We start from the raw sequence: 13,450 nt of genomic DNA, 5'->3' as shown, positions 1-13,450 counted from the left end.
TTCGCCATCACTGTTCTAGTCTGCTTTTATTCAGGAGAATTCAACATACACATTGTTACTGTATCCCTGCCCCTCAAATACAGTTTAAAGTGGGCTTGTGTTCATTTTCAGTTCTCCCAATTCAGAACAGAGTATCTGCAAGAAATGAATATCCTGATCCAGGAGGGTGTGAGAATTGACACTCACTGTCCCACCCACGACTTATTGCAGATTTTGATGTGGCAAAATAACATAAAATAAAAATATCCCCTCTCCCTCTTTCCATTCCACAAACAGGAAATTCAATCAATTGCCAGCTCCCCTCCTCCATTTCTAATTCATGTTGTATCCGTGTATTTGGTCACACACGGCAAAGAAATCCTTCAGGGTTGCTATGATGAAAAGCTTTCTGCAAAGCTGCCTTGCCTTTTCTTGCAACTTGCGAGGGAGAAAGGAAAATGTGTCGCCATTTTTGCAAAGGGATTTTTTTCTACAATAGGCAGATTAGGGGGAATAGATTGTAAACAATGCCTCTTCACATGGGCCCCAGGAACAGGACACCAAAGGTCAGGGCTGAGAGGTAGTGAGATGTAATAAGTTCCCACAATGGGAAAAGAAATAGTCTGTGGCATTGCAGCATCCCAAATGAAAAAAAACTAACTGTGATGCAAGGCTGAACAGGAGGCTAAAAACATAAATGAAACCCAGAAGAGGAAACAGTTAACTAGCTCTACTGTAGGTAGTATATTTTATAACAAGAAAACCAGTTTCCAGGAATCAAGGACATTGTTCTGAATTTTTGCAAGCAACTTCAGTATCTGACAAATAATTTTGATTTTCATGGAACATCCCATCATCCCAGAATCCATGGACTAAACTTTAAGGAGGACTGTCTTAAATACCATTGACAATTATTATCTAATCTCTCTTTGAATCTGGGGAAGTGGTGACTCTACCATATTTTTGCTTTTCAAATGTATCTACCTTGCTGCAATGAAAGGATTGGAAGTGAAGCATCCAGAGCATCTCAAAAATAAAAGCATCCAGGATTTTCAATTTTTTTAAAAAAGATTGTCCACATATATTTTTAAGCTTTTAAAATGCTTATTTATGACACCTACAAAATCAGAAATACTCCCCATCTGAAAACTGCAATATTATTCTTACAGTTGAAGAATAATAACTGGATTTTGGGAAATTGGTAATTCTGGAACCTGTAACCCCAACATACTTGGGAATATCAGGAATGAAATACAGTTTTAATTTTTAAAAAATCCTTCATAACCGGCCCGGGACAAGAAGCCTATAAATTTTTATTTTAGTTCTAGGAGACCCAGATGATAATTAATTTGCATAGTCAGGTTAAGATGATATTTTTTATTTGTCCAATAAAATATCAGTTATAAGAACTTAAAGAAAATGGGTGGGATGGTACAAATATGGTTAATTCTTCTAATTAATTAACATAATTATTCAACTAGAGAACTATAGTTCTAAGCCATAAATAATAATAATAATAATAATAATAATAATAATAATAATAATAATAATAATAATAATTTATTCGATTTATATGCCGCCCCTCTCCGAAGACTCGGGGCGGCTCACAACAGTAATAAAAACAGTATAACAATGGAACAAATCTAATAATAAAATACAGTATATAAAAACCTCAACAATTAAAAAACATACAGCACATACACATCAAACATGAAATATAATAAGCCTGAGGGAGATGTCTTAGTTCCTCCATGCCTGGTGATATAGGTGGGTCTTAAGTAACTTGCGAAAGACAAGGAGGGTGGGGGCCGTTTAATCTCCGGGGGAAGTTGATTCCAGAGGGCCGGGGCAACCACAGAGAAGGCTCTTCCCCTGGGGCCCGCCAAATGACATTGTTTGGTCGACGGACCCGGAGAAGGCCAACACTGTGGGACCTTATCAGACGCTGGGATTCGTGCGATAGAAGGCAGTTCCAGAGGTATTCTGGTCCAATGCCATGTAGCTTTAAAGGTCATTACCAACACTTTGAACTGTGACCGGAAACTGATCGGCAGCCAGTGCAGGCCACGGAGTGTTGTAGAAACGTGGGTGAATCTAGGAAGCCCCATGATAGCTCCCGCAGCTGCAAAAAGTGATTGTCTTAGCTTTTGCTTAATGTGTAATGAAAATCTTATCAATTGTGCTTTATTAAATAAACTCTGAATAAGCTACAGATGAGATAAATAAATCCTGGTTAATCTACAGATTAGTATATGTGTACACTCATACCAGTATTATTAGCTCATTATTTATAACATTAGCCAAAATAGAATATAATAGAATAGAATTTTTATTGGCCAAGTGTGATTGGACACACAAGGAATTTGTCTTGGTGCATATGCTCTCAACGTACATAAAATAAAATATACATTTGTCAAGAATCATGTGGTACAACACTTAATGATTGTCATAGGGGTCAAATAAGCAATGAAGAAGCAATATTAATAAAAAATCTTAGGATATAAGCAACAAGTTAAGTCATACAGTCAACATGGGAGGAAATGGGTGATAGGAATGATGAGAAAAACTAGTAGAATAGAAGTGCAGATTTAGTAGAAAGTCTGACAGTGTTGAGGGAATTATTTATTTAGTAGAGTGATGGCGTTCGGGAAAAAACTATGTTTCAAAGTCCTTGCTTCATTCTTTAATGAAATATTGGGATAGCATTAATTATGGGAAGGCCAGTTTGGAGTTGTCTATAAACTGCTAGTTTAGAAAGTGGAAGACTATGAGTTTAATTTCTTAAGTAGGATGAGGTCAGTCACTCACTCTCAGTCAAAGCCACCTCACGGGTTGTTTCTTGGGGTGTAAGGAGGGAGATGGGTGCATAATGTATGTCATATTAAATTCTATAAAATAAAAACAGGATGTAAATTTAATAGTAATAATTGTACTTAAATATTTCTTCTGATGTTACTACATTGAATAGCAAATAGTTTGTTTCCATTAACATTTATCCAAATCTTTTGGAGATTTACTCTACCAGTTAAAAACTGCACTTCTACCACTAACTTGGAATAGGTATTAGTCTCATGAATTCAATATGCAAAGAACTGCATGGCACATTAGCATTTGATTTGTCAGGTAACATCTGGTGGCTTGAATTACTTGCTTTCACATAATTGCTTCTGGTATTTGGCAGCCTGACATCAATATACAGGAAGATCTTGGAAAAGATAATTAAGGAGCTGTATTTGTGATCACCTGGAAACAAACAAGACTATTACTTGAAGCCAGCATGCGTTTGTCAAAACAGACCATGACAGACAAACCTTACTGCCTTCTTTGGCAAAGTAATTAGTGAATAAGGGAAATTCTATGAACATTGTTTACTTCATTAAGGCATTGGACAAAGTAGACCAGCCAATTTCTGGGTAAAATAGAACAATGTGAGATAGACAACCTAGTTGTTAGCTAGTCGCAACTGACTGACAACCATATTCATCATGTAGTCCTTGGTGGAACTACATCTACAAAGAGGGAAACTTGCCGTGGAGTACCTCAAGATTCTATCTTAGTACTCTTTAAAATCTCCATAAATGATCTAGATAAAGGGATAGAAGGGGAAATTCAAATTTGCAGATGATAAGAAGCTAGGGAATAGCTAACAGTTTAGATAACACAGAGGTCCCCAACCTTTTTTGCACCAGGGACCAGCTTTAAGCTAGACCAGTTTTCCATGGCCCGGTGGGGGGGGGGGGGGCTTTGGTCATATGGGGGTGGGGTTATGGAGGGGTGGAGCTTAGTGCATATTTATTTTGCCGAAGCTGACACGGCACATCTGAATCGTCTTAGCCATGCAACATTTACTCACACTCAGCGGCTGGAGGTTCACGCGCATTTCCTTACCCCAGTCGCCAGGATCCAGTGTCGCGGCGCAGAACAGCCAGGGGGAGAGAGAGCCTCCCACCCCATGTCAAGAACCGAAGTCGGTTCCGCAAGAGGGGACGTGCCGCGACCGGTTCCGCCGACGCTCAGGAAACTCGCGGCTCTCCGGTTCACTTTTCAGCTCGCTGCGAACTTGAGGCCAAACGTTCTGCAACCGCGGCTTCTTTCCCACTCCTGCTGCTCAAACAGCCGGCAGCGGAGATGATTAAGCAGAACGGAGTCCGGGAAATCAGATTCAAGGGTTATGTAACGCGCGATCCATGGTCATTACTGTACGCTGACCCCTGGTGATTAGGAGAAGCAATGCTTGAGGGTCTCGCCAGGGAAAGAGCGGCGGGTTCTTTCGAGACCGAAACCAAGACCGGGAAGAAAGGGGAGGGGAACAGAAACAAGAGATTCGTGGGATTACACGAATCTCTTGTTTCTGTTCCCCTCCCCTTTCTTCCCGGTCTCGGTTTCGAAAGCACCCGCCGCTCTTTCCCTGGCGAGACCCTCAAGCATTGCTTCCCCTAATCAGTGATCGCGCGTTGTAGGACTTGACCTTTACTTGCGTCGAACGGGGCTCCTCTTCTCTTTTTTTTTTCCACGCTGCAGGAAGAGATGGGGAGGGAGAGGGCGGAGGGAAGGGAGGGTGGAGAAGGATGCTCTCTTCGGGGACTTCTCATCGGAAACCAGGGGAAGGGAAGGCAGCGGCTGTCAGCGGTGCCGCGGACCGGCTGAAAACCCCCAACGGCCCGGTCCTGGTCCGCGGACCGGCGGTTGGGGACCTCTGAGATAACAGACTCAAGATTCAGAAGGACCATGACAGATTTGAACACTGGGCCTATCCAACAAAATGTGATTCAGTGGTGAGAAGACAGTTTTACACAGATATAGAATAAGTGGTACCTGCTCAACAATAACAATTGTGAAAGGGATCTAGGTGTCCTAGTAGCAATACCACTTGGACTTATATGCTGCTTCACAGTGCTTTAGAGCCTTTCTAAGTAGTTTACAGAGTCAGCATATTGCCCCCAATTTTACCAACCTTGGAAGGATGGAAGAGTAAGTCAACATTAAGCTGGCGAGAATCAAACTGCTGACATCATTGTGTAGATCACCATTTAAGTATCAGTCAGCAATGTGCTGCAGTTGCCAGAAAAGCTAGTGCAGAAATAGGATGTATCAACAGAGGGATAGTTTCAAGATCCCGTTCAGTGATAATACTGCTTTACATTGCACTGGTGAGACCATACCTGTAATAATGAATCCAATTCTGGTCACAATCCAAAAAAGATGTTGAAACTCTAGAAAGAGAGCAGAAAAGACCAACAAAAATGATAAGAAGTCTGTAGGCTAAACCATATGAAGACTTATTGAGAAAAACTGGGTATGTCTAATCCAGTGATGGTGAGCCTTCTTTTTCTCGGGTGCCAAAAGTCCTCGCGTGCACGCTACTGCACATGTGCGCATGGCCACAACCATTATTCAATGCCTCCCATGTGCTCCCCCCGTGCACATGCATGCACGATCCCTCTGCACTGCACTGCCCACCATGCATGCACACACAACCTGCTCTCCCTCTCCCATTAAATAGGGTGGGCCCAATAGGCCTGTTTTTCACCCTTCCCAGGCTCCAGAGGCTTCCATGGAGCCTGGGGAAGGTTAAAATGGCCTCACCCACCCCTAGAGGCCCTCTGGAGGCCAGAAACGCCCTCCCAGAACCTCTGCATGAATAAAAAATCAGCGGGTCAGCACGCAAATGCGCGCTGAAGCAGAGCTAGGGCAACGGCTCATGTGCCAGCAGATATAGCTGCTACAGGTGCCATAGATTCGCCATCACGGGTCTAGTCTAACAAAGAAAATGACTAGGGGTGATATGATAGCAGCCTACTATACTTGAGGGGCTGTCACAGATAAGAAACGGTTGACCAACTCTCCAAAGTACTTGAGGAAAGGCCAAGATGTAATGGGTGGAACTAAGGAGAAATTTCCTGACAGTAAGAACAATTAATTAGTGGCCTCTGAATATCATGGTTGCTCCATCAATAGACTTTTTAAAGAATACACTGGAAATCCATTTGTCCTGAATGGTACAGGATCTCCTGTGTTAGCTGGAGGATGAACCAGAAGCCTCCAAAGTCCCTTCCAACTCTATTATTTTATGTTCTTGTACTAAACAATGGCATTTAGTATGCAAGATACAGTATTTGTAATTTGAACTGCACAACATATTAAGCTTTTGAATACTTACAAATGATAGTACTGTAGTTTGCTTTCTACAACACAGAACCAAACTCAAATAAATCACATAATAGCTTGGTGAAATAAATGTACCGTAATTTAAATCCTAAGATATTACCTAAAAGGAGCCAAGACAGCAGCAATTTAGATTTTGGATGACAGAGTAAGGTAAAAATCAAAGAATATACAGTAATTCAAAATGGCACTACACACATACTTGCTAGCTGCTTCTAATGAAATAAGAATCTTTGATGCTATTTAAAGATTCCACTAAATATAAGACAACTCTCTGGAACAAAATTAGCAAGCTTTGAACAGAAAGAAATTGAATCATCATAATGAGAAGCCAGCCAACCTCAAAGAACCAGTTAAGAAGACTAGGTTTTCCGTTTTCCTAGTTTGAAATATGTGTGCTTTGCTTCCTTGTAGCTAATATCAAAAATTAGATATATCCTAAATTACTTCCCTAGGGGATCTTTGTCCTCCCACTAATAATTCAAATTAACAGAGAAACCTACTCATGTAATCTTGATTTACACACCAAAAACTTGCACGATACGGAGAGGGGCGGCATACAAATCAAACAAACAAATAAATGGGACTAACTTCAGGAAAATGAGTTCTTAAATTACGGTAGTTCCAATTACGGATGACTTCCCCAAAAACAACTGAAATGCAATTAAATCAGTAGCCAGCAAACCTTTCTACAGCTTTTCACCTAAAGCTCTCACTGTCAGGAAATTTCTCATCATTTCAGTGTAAATTTCTAAATTTAATAGAAAGCTGTAAGCAATGAATCACATACACAATTATGAATACACATATATATGAATAGAATAGAATTTTATTGGCCAAGTGTGATTGGGCACACAAGGAATTTGTCTTGGTGCATATGCTCTCAGCATACATAAAAGAAAAAGATACATTTGTCAAGAATCATGTGGTACAACACTTAATGATTGTCATACGGGTCAAATAAGCAATGAAGAAACAATCAATATTAATAAAAATCTTAGGATACAAGCAACAAGTTACAGTCATACAGTCCTAAGTGGGAGGAAAAGGATGATAGGAATGATGAGAAAAACTAGTAGAAATAGAAGTGCAGATTTAGTAAAAAGTCTGACAGTGTTGAGGGAATTATTTGTTTAGTAGAGTGATGGAGTTCGAGAAAAAACTGTTCTTGTGTCTAGTTGTCTTGGTGTGCAGTCCTTTGTAGCAACGTTTTGAGGGTAGGAGTTGAAACAGTTTATGTCCAGGATGCGAGGGGTCAGTAAATATATATGGACTTGCCTGTGTATGTAGCAACAGCTGTGTCATACCTGTGACTTACAAATACAGTGTTGTTCAGTTACACATTTTCTTTAAGTAACTTTTGATCTAATAATTAGATTTGTAGCCTCCCCCCCCCCCCCCCAATTTTTATCTCTGTCTTCTTGTCCATCCTCTTGCAGGAAGCTAAGGCTACCAGGATGTCCTGGAATTCTGGCTCTTATTTGGTTTATCCAATTCCTTCCAAGCAGGTCAGATAAACAAATCTGGCATTTGGTCAGCAGCTCTTGAGGGCTTCAAACAAATGTTTTCCTCCAATCCCATCTGGAAATACCAGGAACTGAATATAGGTCTCCCCACCACCACCAAGAGAAGTGTTTTATCACTGCTCTTCAGCCAGGGACCATTTCAAAGTAAGATTGTAAAAACATAACCCATAACAACAAATCACTGTAATTCAGAGCTACCTTGGTGCTAGTTACGCCCACTTGGCAATTACTCCACAAGAAAGGAGAACTAACCTTGTCTTTGTCAAATGCTTTTGAGAGGGAAAAAAACAGAGAGAGTTGAGTCTCCATCCTTTTCCCATTTTTTGGAAAAGCGTGCAACACAGCATCCAAAACATTTGTCTTCGGAGTCTTTGGAGAGGGGTGGCATACAAATATAATAATAATAATAATAATAATAATAATAATAATAATAATAATAATAATAATTATTATTATTATTATTATTATTATTAGTATTTGCTCCTGTGCAACGTTTTACTGCAAAAGAACGCACCCAAGTTTTAATTGAATTTAACTTATCAAATTTATAAGCCGCCTTGCGGACTCTGGGCAGTGAACAAGGGTCTCGATTTTTTAACAAGGGGCTCGATTTCCCACTTGATCCAGCCATGTCTGCCTTCTCTCAGAAAAAAAACAACTGTAATCACACCTTTCTGCCTGCTCCCTACTTTCTCAAGCTTTTGAAAACGGTTCGTTGAATTCCTTTTGCGAAGTGATGAGAGAGAGCACTACACCTATCGCAACGCCAGATGGTCGCAGCTCCCTACATCAGTGTTTCCCAACTTTGGCCAGGCTGGGGAATTCTGGGAGTTGAAGTCCAGATATCTTCAAGTGGCCAAGGTTGGGAAACACTGCCCTACATAAAACCCAAAATCGCCTCGGCACTCCCCCCCCCCCCATGCAAAAAACCCTTCCTACTCCATCTTGCCTTTGGGCGCGCGAGCCGGCTAGGCGGCGTAATTCAGGATACCTGCCCGTCTACCTGGGAGTTCAGCCAAGACGGGAAAAAGCAAACTCCTTGAGCAAAGGCGAAGATGGGGGGGCCATACAAATCCCCCCCACCCCGAGCCGCTGCCTGGCAGTCCCACCAGGGCCTCGGCCTCGTTTGCGTACTGCCAATCAGCGGGTTGGAAAGAGGAGGATGACGACGCTCGCTTGGGAGCCGAGGAGGGCGTGGCGGTAGGCGTCGATGGGCGATTGAGTACGCCTGGCCGAGATTCTCCTCAGCGCCCGGCGACTGTCCATCCCGTGCCTGCTTGGGAGCGAGGAGGTCGGCTAGCCGGCTCAGGGCTCGGTGCTCCATTGCTCCTGCCTGGGATGCCGCCGGGACTGAAGGAGAAGCCGGGCACGGGGCGACGGAGCTCCGAGTGTGCGTTGGGAGCGGGACGCCGAGCAAGCTTGTCCCAGGAGGAGGAGGCGGCCTCGGGATGGAGCAGCGGCGCCCTCGCAGCCAGTGACCGGGAAGGGGGCGGGCCCCGCCAGCCGGGGCAAAGCTGCGGTGGAGGACCGAGGAAGTGACGGGCTGAAGGGGCTTCGCTCGGGGCTGACCCCGCCGTGGGGCGGCGGCAGAAGCAGCAGCAGCGGATGGAGCCCGCCGGGGAAGGAGGCGATTCTTGCTTGGAGCGGCTGAAGAATTCTCTCCCGGGACCCGCGGACCTCGTCGGGGCGGCCAGCACTCTGGAGCGGATCCTAAGGGAATCGGTGTGTCAGCGGCAGGGCTGGCTCCGGGTCTACGGTAAGGGGAGAAAGCCTTCCTCCGCCGCCCCGGGCGCGCCTCTTTTCCTGGTTCTCTCTAACTCATCCCTCCAGCCTCACCTGCCCATCCCTTTCTGTACTTAGGTCCGCGTTGCCTGCAAATTTGCCCGCCTTCCTATCTCTCCCTCTCCTGCCGAAGCACAAAGCGAAGGCGGTGAGTTCCCATTTCCACAGGGCTGGCTAGGATAGTTCTCTCCCCACGACCCCACCCCGAGTTCTTCCCAGCTGGGCTGAAGGGAGATTGCATTGCTTCCCATCCTTTCCCGCCTTGCTCGCGGTTCCCTCCCTCCTTCCTTCTGGAGCATCGGCAGGTACACGCATGGCCAACTTCCCCGTTTTTCCAAGCCAGTTTTCCAGCTTTAAAAACGCTGCAGTTCAGAGCTGCCTCTGCTCTGAAAGGGTTTTCTCCCCAGGAAGGAGCTTTTAGTATCTGGCTGTAGTGTAACTGCTGCGTGGAGCTTGGAAGTAAAGCAGAAAAATTGGTGTACCACTTTCTGACACACCTTAACCGACTGCATAACCCCACCCTGGCTTCTCGGTGCAATTGGGTAGTGTTTATATATTTATTTATTTTATTTGTCATACAAATATAGTATTGTATTGTAGTATGTTTAACATAATATAAGTATGAAGTAGAGATAGAAAAGATAAAAAAGACATTAGGACAGGAACAGTATGCACAAAGGTGTACTTATGCACGCCGCCTGCTTTGTTCCGGATGTCTTCAAGCATCTTATTAATGTGATAAAGATGTGTTTGCTTTTTGGGTCTCATTTGTCTGGTTTGTGGATCACCTTTATCACCCTGTTTTTTAAAGGGATGCCATTTACTGAATCATCTTGCTTCCAACCCACCTTTTGGAAACGGTTGCTTTATCATTTTGTGCGGTTGGGAAGTGCAGGCACCCTCATGATTCTCCCTCCTTTTTACCCAGATATGGCCATTTTGGCTTTATTTCTTTATTCAGGGCAGGGATTATAATAATGTCTAAATTCTGTGGTGTACTTTTGGATGAGTGGCGGCAGTTATCTCTGAAAATACTGGAGGAGTGTCTTACAGCTTGTGATTGCAAACTTTGAGTTTGAATTCTGTTTTAGAAGAATAATTCCCTTTGGTATGAATACTTTTTTTCCTTTCTCATAAAGATGTCCAAGATCTATTTCCCTCCTTTTGATACTTTGTTGATAATATACAGGTTTCACATTTGATACAGAATAACAGACTTGGAAGGGACCTTGGAGGTCTTTTAGTCCAGCCCTTCTACTCAAGCAGGAGATCTTGCTTATACCACTTTAGACAAATTGCTGTCCAATCTATTCTTAAACATACACAACTTCCGGAGGCAAGCATTTCCTCTCATCAGTTCTCACTGAAAATGAATTTTGTACAATACAGTATATGTTTTCTTGTGTGTCACATGCTTGTGCTGTATTTTGTTACATTTGTTGGTATGGGGATTAATTGCTAATCCACGGTTTAAAATGGTTGCATCAATGCTCTTTTGCTGTTTAATGTAATGTGAATAACGTTTTAATAGTGTGTGCGATTACCACCTTCAGGTATCAGTTCTTCTTCTTCATGTCTTTAAAAAGTAATTCATTTCTTTACAGTATTGTGTTAATACCTCCCTCCTCATCTCTCAAGTTCAGAAGTACTGTACTATTGTTTATTTTTGTGGTCAGATGTCTATATAGCTATGCCATTGGATCAGCAGCAGGTGGAAATATTGTTGAATGGCCCAAATTATTTTGTATTTGAATTTCTTCTGGATTTGGGGAAATTGTAACCACATGTTCATAATCCAAGATAAGACTTTATTATTGATATTAATTTAAGGGAATTTTCATATTTGAACCTTCAATAGTTTGAAGGCATTCAAATTTGTCTTCATTTCTAATATTGAAAACAAGAGAAAATTACTATGCTGCCTCAAATTGCTGCAGTTGCAGCAATAAATTCTTCATTCTGGGTGAAAGAAAAGGAAAGGGAAAATACTGTACCTCTGACACAGGCAGCTTCAGAACCATTAAGTTGTTCTTAGAGTCTTTCTCAGGATCTAAAGTTCAGGAATTGGAAAGAGGAATAAGGGAAGTAGTTTCTCCAATGGGAAATAAATCACAGTGTCATAAAATAAGTAGATAAAGGTAGCTTTACATCAAATTCAGTATATAGCATTTAAGAAGAAAATTAGCCGTCTGGCTAGTAGTGGTGAAATACAGAAGCCTGAAAAGGATCTCAAAACTGATGCCATTCTTGTGAGCAATCATTGCTCAAAAAAGTCTTAGTAGGTTCAATAGAATTTACTTTCAGAGATGAATGTAAGTTCATAGAATTTTTTTAAAGACTGGTAGGGTATTATTATTTCAGAATATGCTAAAGTATTAAGATGCTGAAAATTATTAGCAAGCTGCCCATTGAGCTAATTTTGAATAAATAAATTATTCACTTGAAAGCAATGTGAAAACATTATGATCTGAAATCCGATCAGCTTGGAATCTGTATTTAAGCCCTGGTCAGAAATCAGAAACAGGACTATTTTGTTTTGACCCATCCACCCACCCACCCACAGATACTGATGTTCCTCTTTGCATTGGCATCCTTCAGTCTCGAAAGACCATGGTATCATGCTAGTCCCCATTTTATTAACATTTCATAAAGGACTCAAAGCGTATTTAGAATAATGTTTCTGCCGAGATTATCATTTACTGGATTCCTTTGTTTATTTTTGAGGTCTTGCGTTTTGCATGCATATATTCCATTTAAAGGATATTACATTGTGAATATTTTAATGAATTGGATGATGTTGTAAATTGCCCAGAGACATTTGACTGTGGTAGGTGACAGATTTAATATATAAGTATGAATGGGCAGAGTATAAACCTCATTTTCTTCTCTTTCCAGATGTATTTTGGATTATTACTAATGACCTGCTTGAAAATATTGCCATTGTTCATCATGTGCTTTTGCATTCATTTGGTATCTGTATTTATAGTAAAGGTTGTTGAGAGACTGGAAAAAGGATGTTAAATTCTTTAGTGATCTGGCTGATGTACAAGACTCAGTGTTATTTCCTATTTCTTTTTCAAGCCTTCCCTGGTATGTAACCTCCTAAAATAAATCTGTATCAGTATGCCTCGCCTATTCCCATACTCAGATTTTTATAACCTCATGTGTTCTCTGTGATAAAAATGCATCATGATTCAGCCTTAAAACTAGCAATTTAAGAGAGTGAATATTGCCTTTATGCCGGTTTTTTTCAAACTATGTCAGACTACACAGTCCTTTCCCTCTGATGGAGCAGTTCACTATTTATTTCCTTGTTTGTTATGCAAGAGAAGCTAATACAAATATTTTACTGAACATTAAAACATTACTGGACTTCCATGAACTGCTGAAACATAAGCTTGGGCAGTTGCTGCCAAGTTAAACCCAGACAATAAGGGAGATGAAATGAGTAAGCTGGTGGTAATATGTATTTGACTAGGTCTTGTTACTATGAAAGTATGGTAATATTATGTTTACTTCTAGGCCAAGTGCCATATCAGATAATTTGCAATTTGTTACAATGTTAGATTAAAATTATTTGTCTCCATAGAATGGAATGACCACTATTGACTTCTACTGAAAATGTTTCAGATGCTATAAACAGTGACAAAAGTAAGGGAAGCCAGCTTTTGACTTTAAGCGTATCTACAATACTCTAGGTCATTAAAAAAAAAAAAAAAGTGGTTCAAGGACCTCTGGGGAATTCCAAGACTCTCTTAGAGTTCTGTGAAATAAAAATTATTTATCAGATATTAAAGATTGCAAATGTTTAAAACCATCCCATTCTTACTTGTGATTTGTTTAAAAAATATACGGCTTTTCCATGAAAAATATTTTAATACATAATGGCTTTAATTTTATTATTTTTACATGATTTAATAAATATTCTACAAATACGTCAATTGGGAAGTCAGACAAGGCCTTGAGAACAAAAGTTTAAGAAGCCTTAGGTTATGTTC

General features: G+C 41.2%; 1 protein-coding gene and 1 long non-coding RNA gene across 2 annotated transcripts in view; one reads left to right on the top strand and one right to left on the bottom strand.

Moving 5' to 3' along the window:
• Positions 1 to 1,429: 1,429 nt before the first annotated feature.
• LOC139164493 (uncharacterized) lies at positions 1,430 to 8,710 on the bottom strand. Its single transcript, XR_011558629.1, has 3 exons — positions 8,674 to 8,710; positions 5,142 to 5,192; positions 1,430 to 3,222 (listed from the first exon to the last, which is right to left on the bottom strand). It is a non-coding gene; the product is annotated as an uncharacterized lncRNA (long non-coding RNA).
• A 138-nt stretch (positions 8,711 to 8,848) lies between these two features.
• Positions 8,849 to 13,450, top strand: part of RASAL2 (RAS protein activator like 2) — a 271,051-nt gene continuing 266,449 nt past the window's right edge. Inside the window, exon 1 of the mRNA XM_070746687.1 lies at positions 8,849 to 9,426. Within this exon, the coding sequence (XP_070602788.1) occupies positions 9,276 to 9,426 (151 nt within the window). The 5' untranslated portion in view covers positions 8,849 to 9,275. The remainder of the gene's footprint in view (positions 9,427 to 13,450) is intronic.

Source organism: Erythrolamprus reginae, chromosome 3 (genome assembly GCF_031021105.1).
Source record: "Erythrolamprus reginae isolate rEryReg1 chromosome 3, rEryReg1.hap1, whole genome shotgun sequence".
Lineage (NCBI taxonomy): Eukaryota > Metazoa > Chordata > Lepidosauria > Squamata > Dipsadidae > Erythrolamprus > Erythrolamprus reginae.
This window is presented reverse-complemented; position numbering and strand designations above follow the sequence as displayed.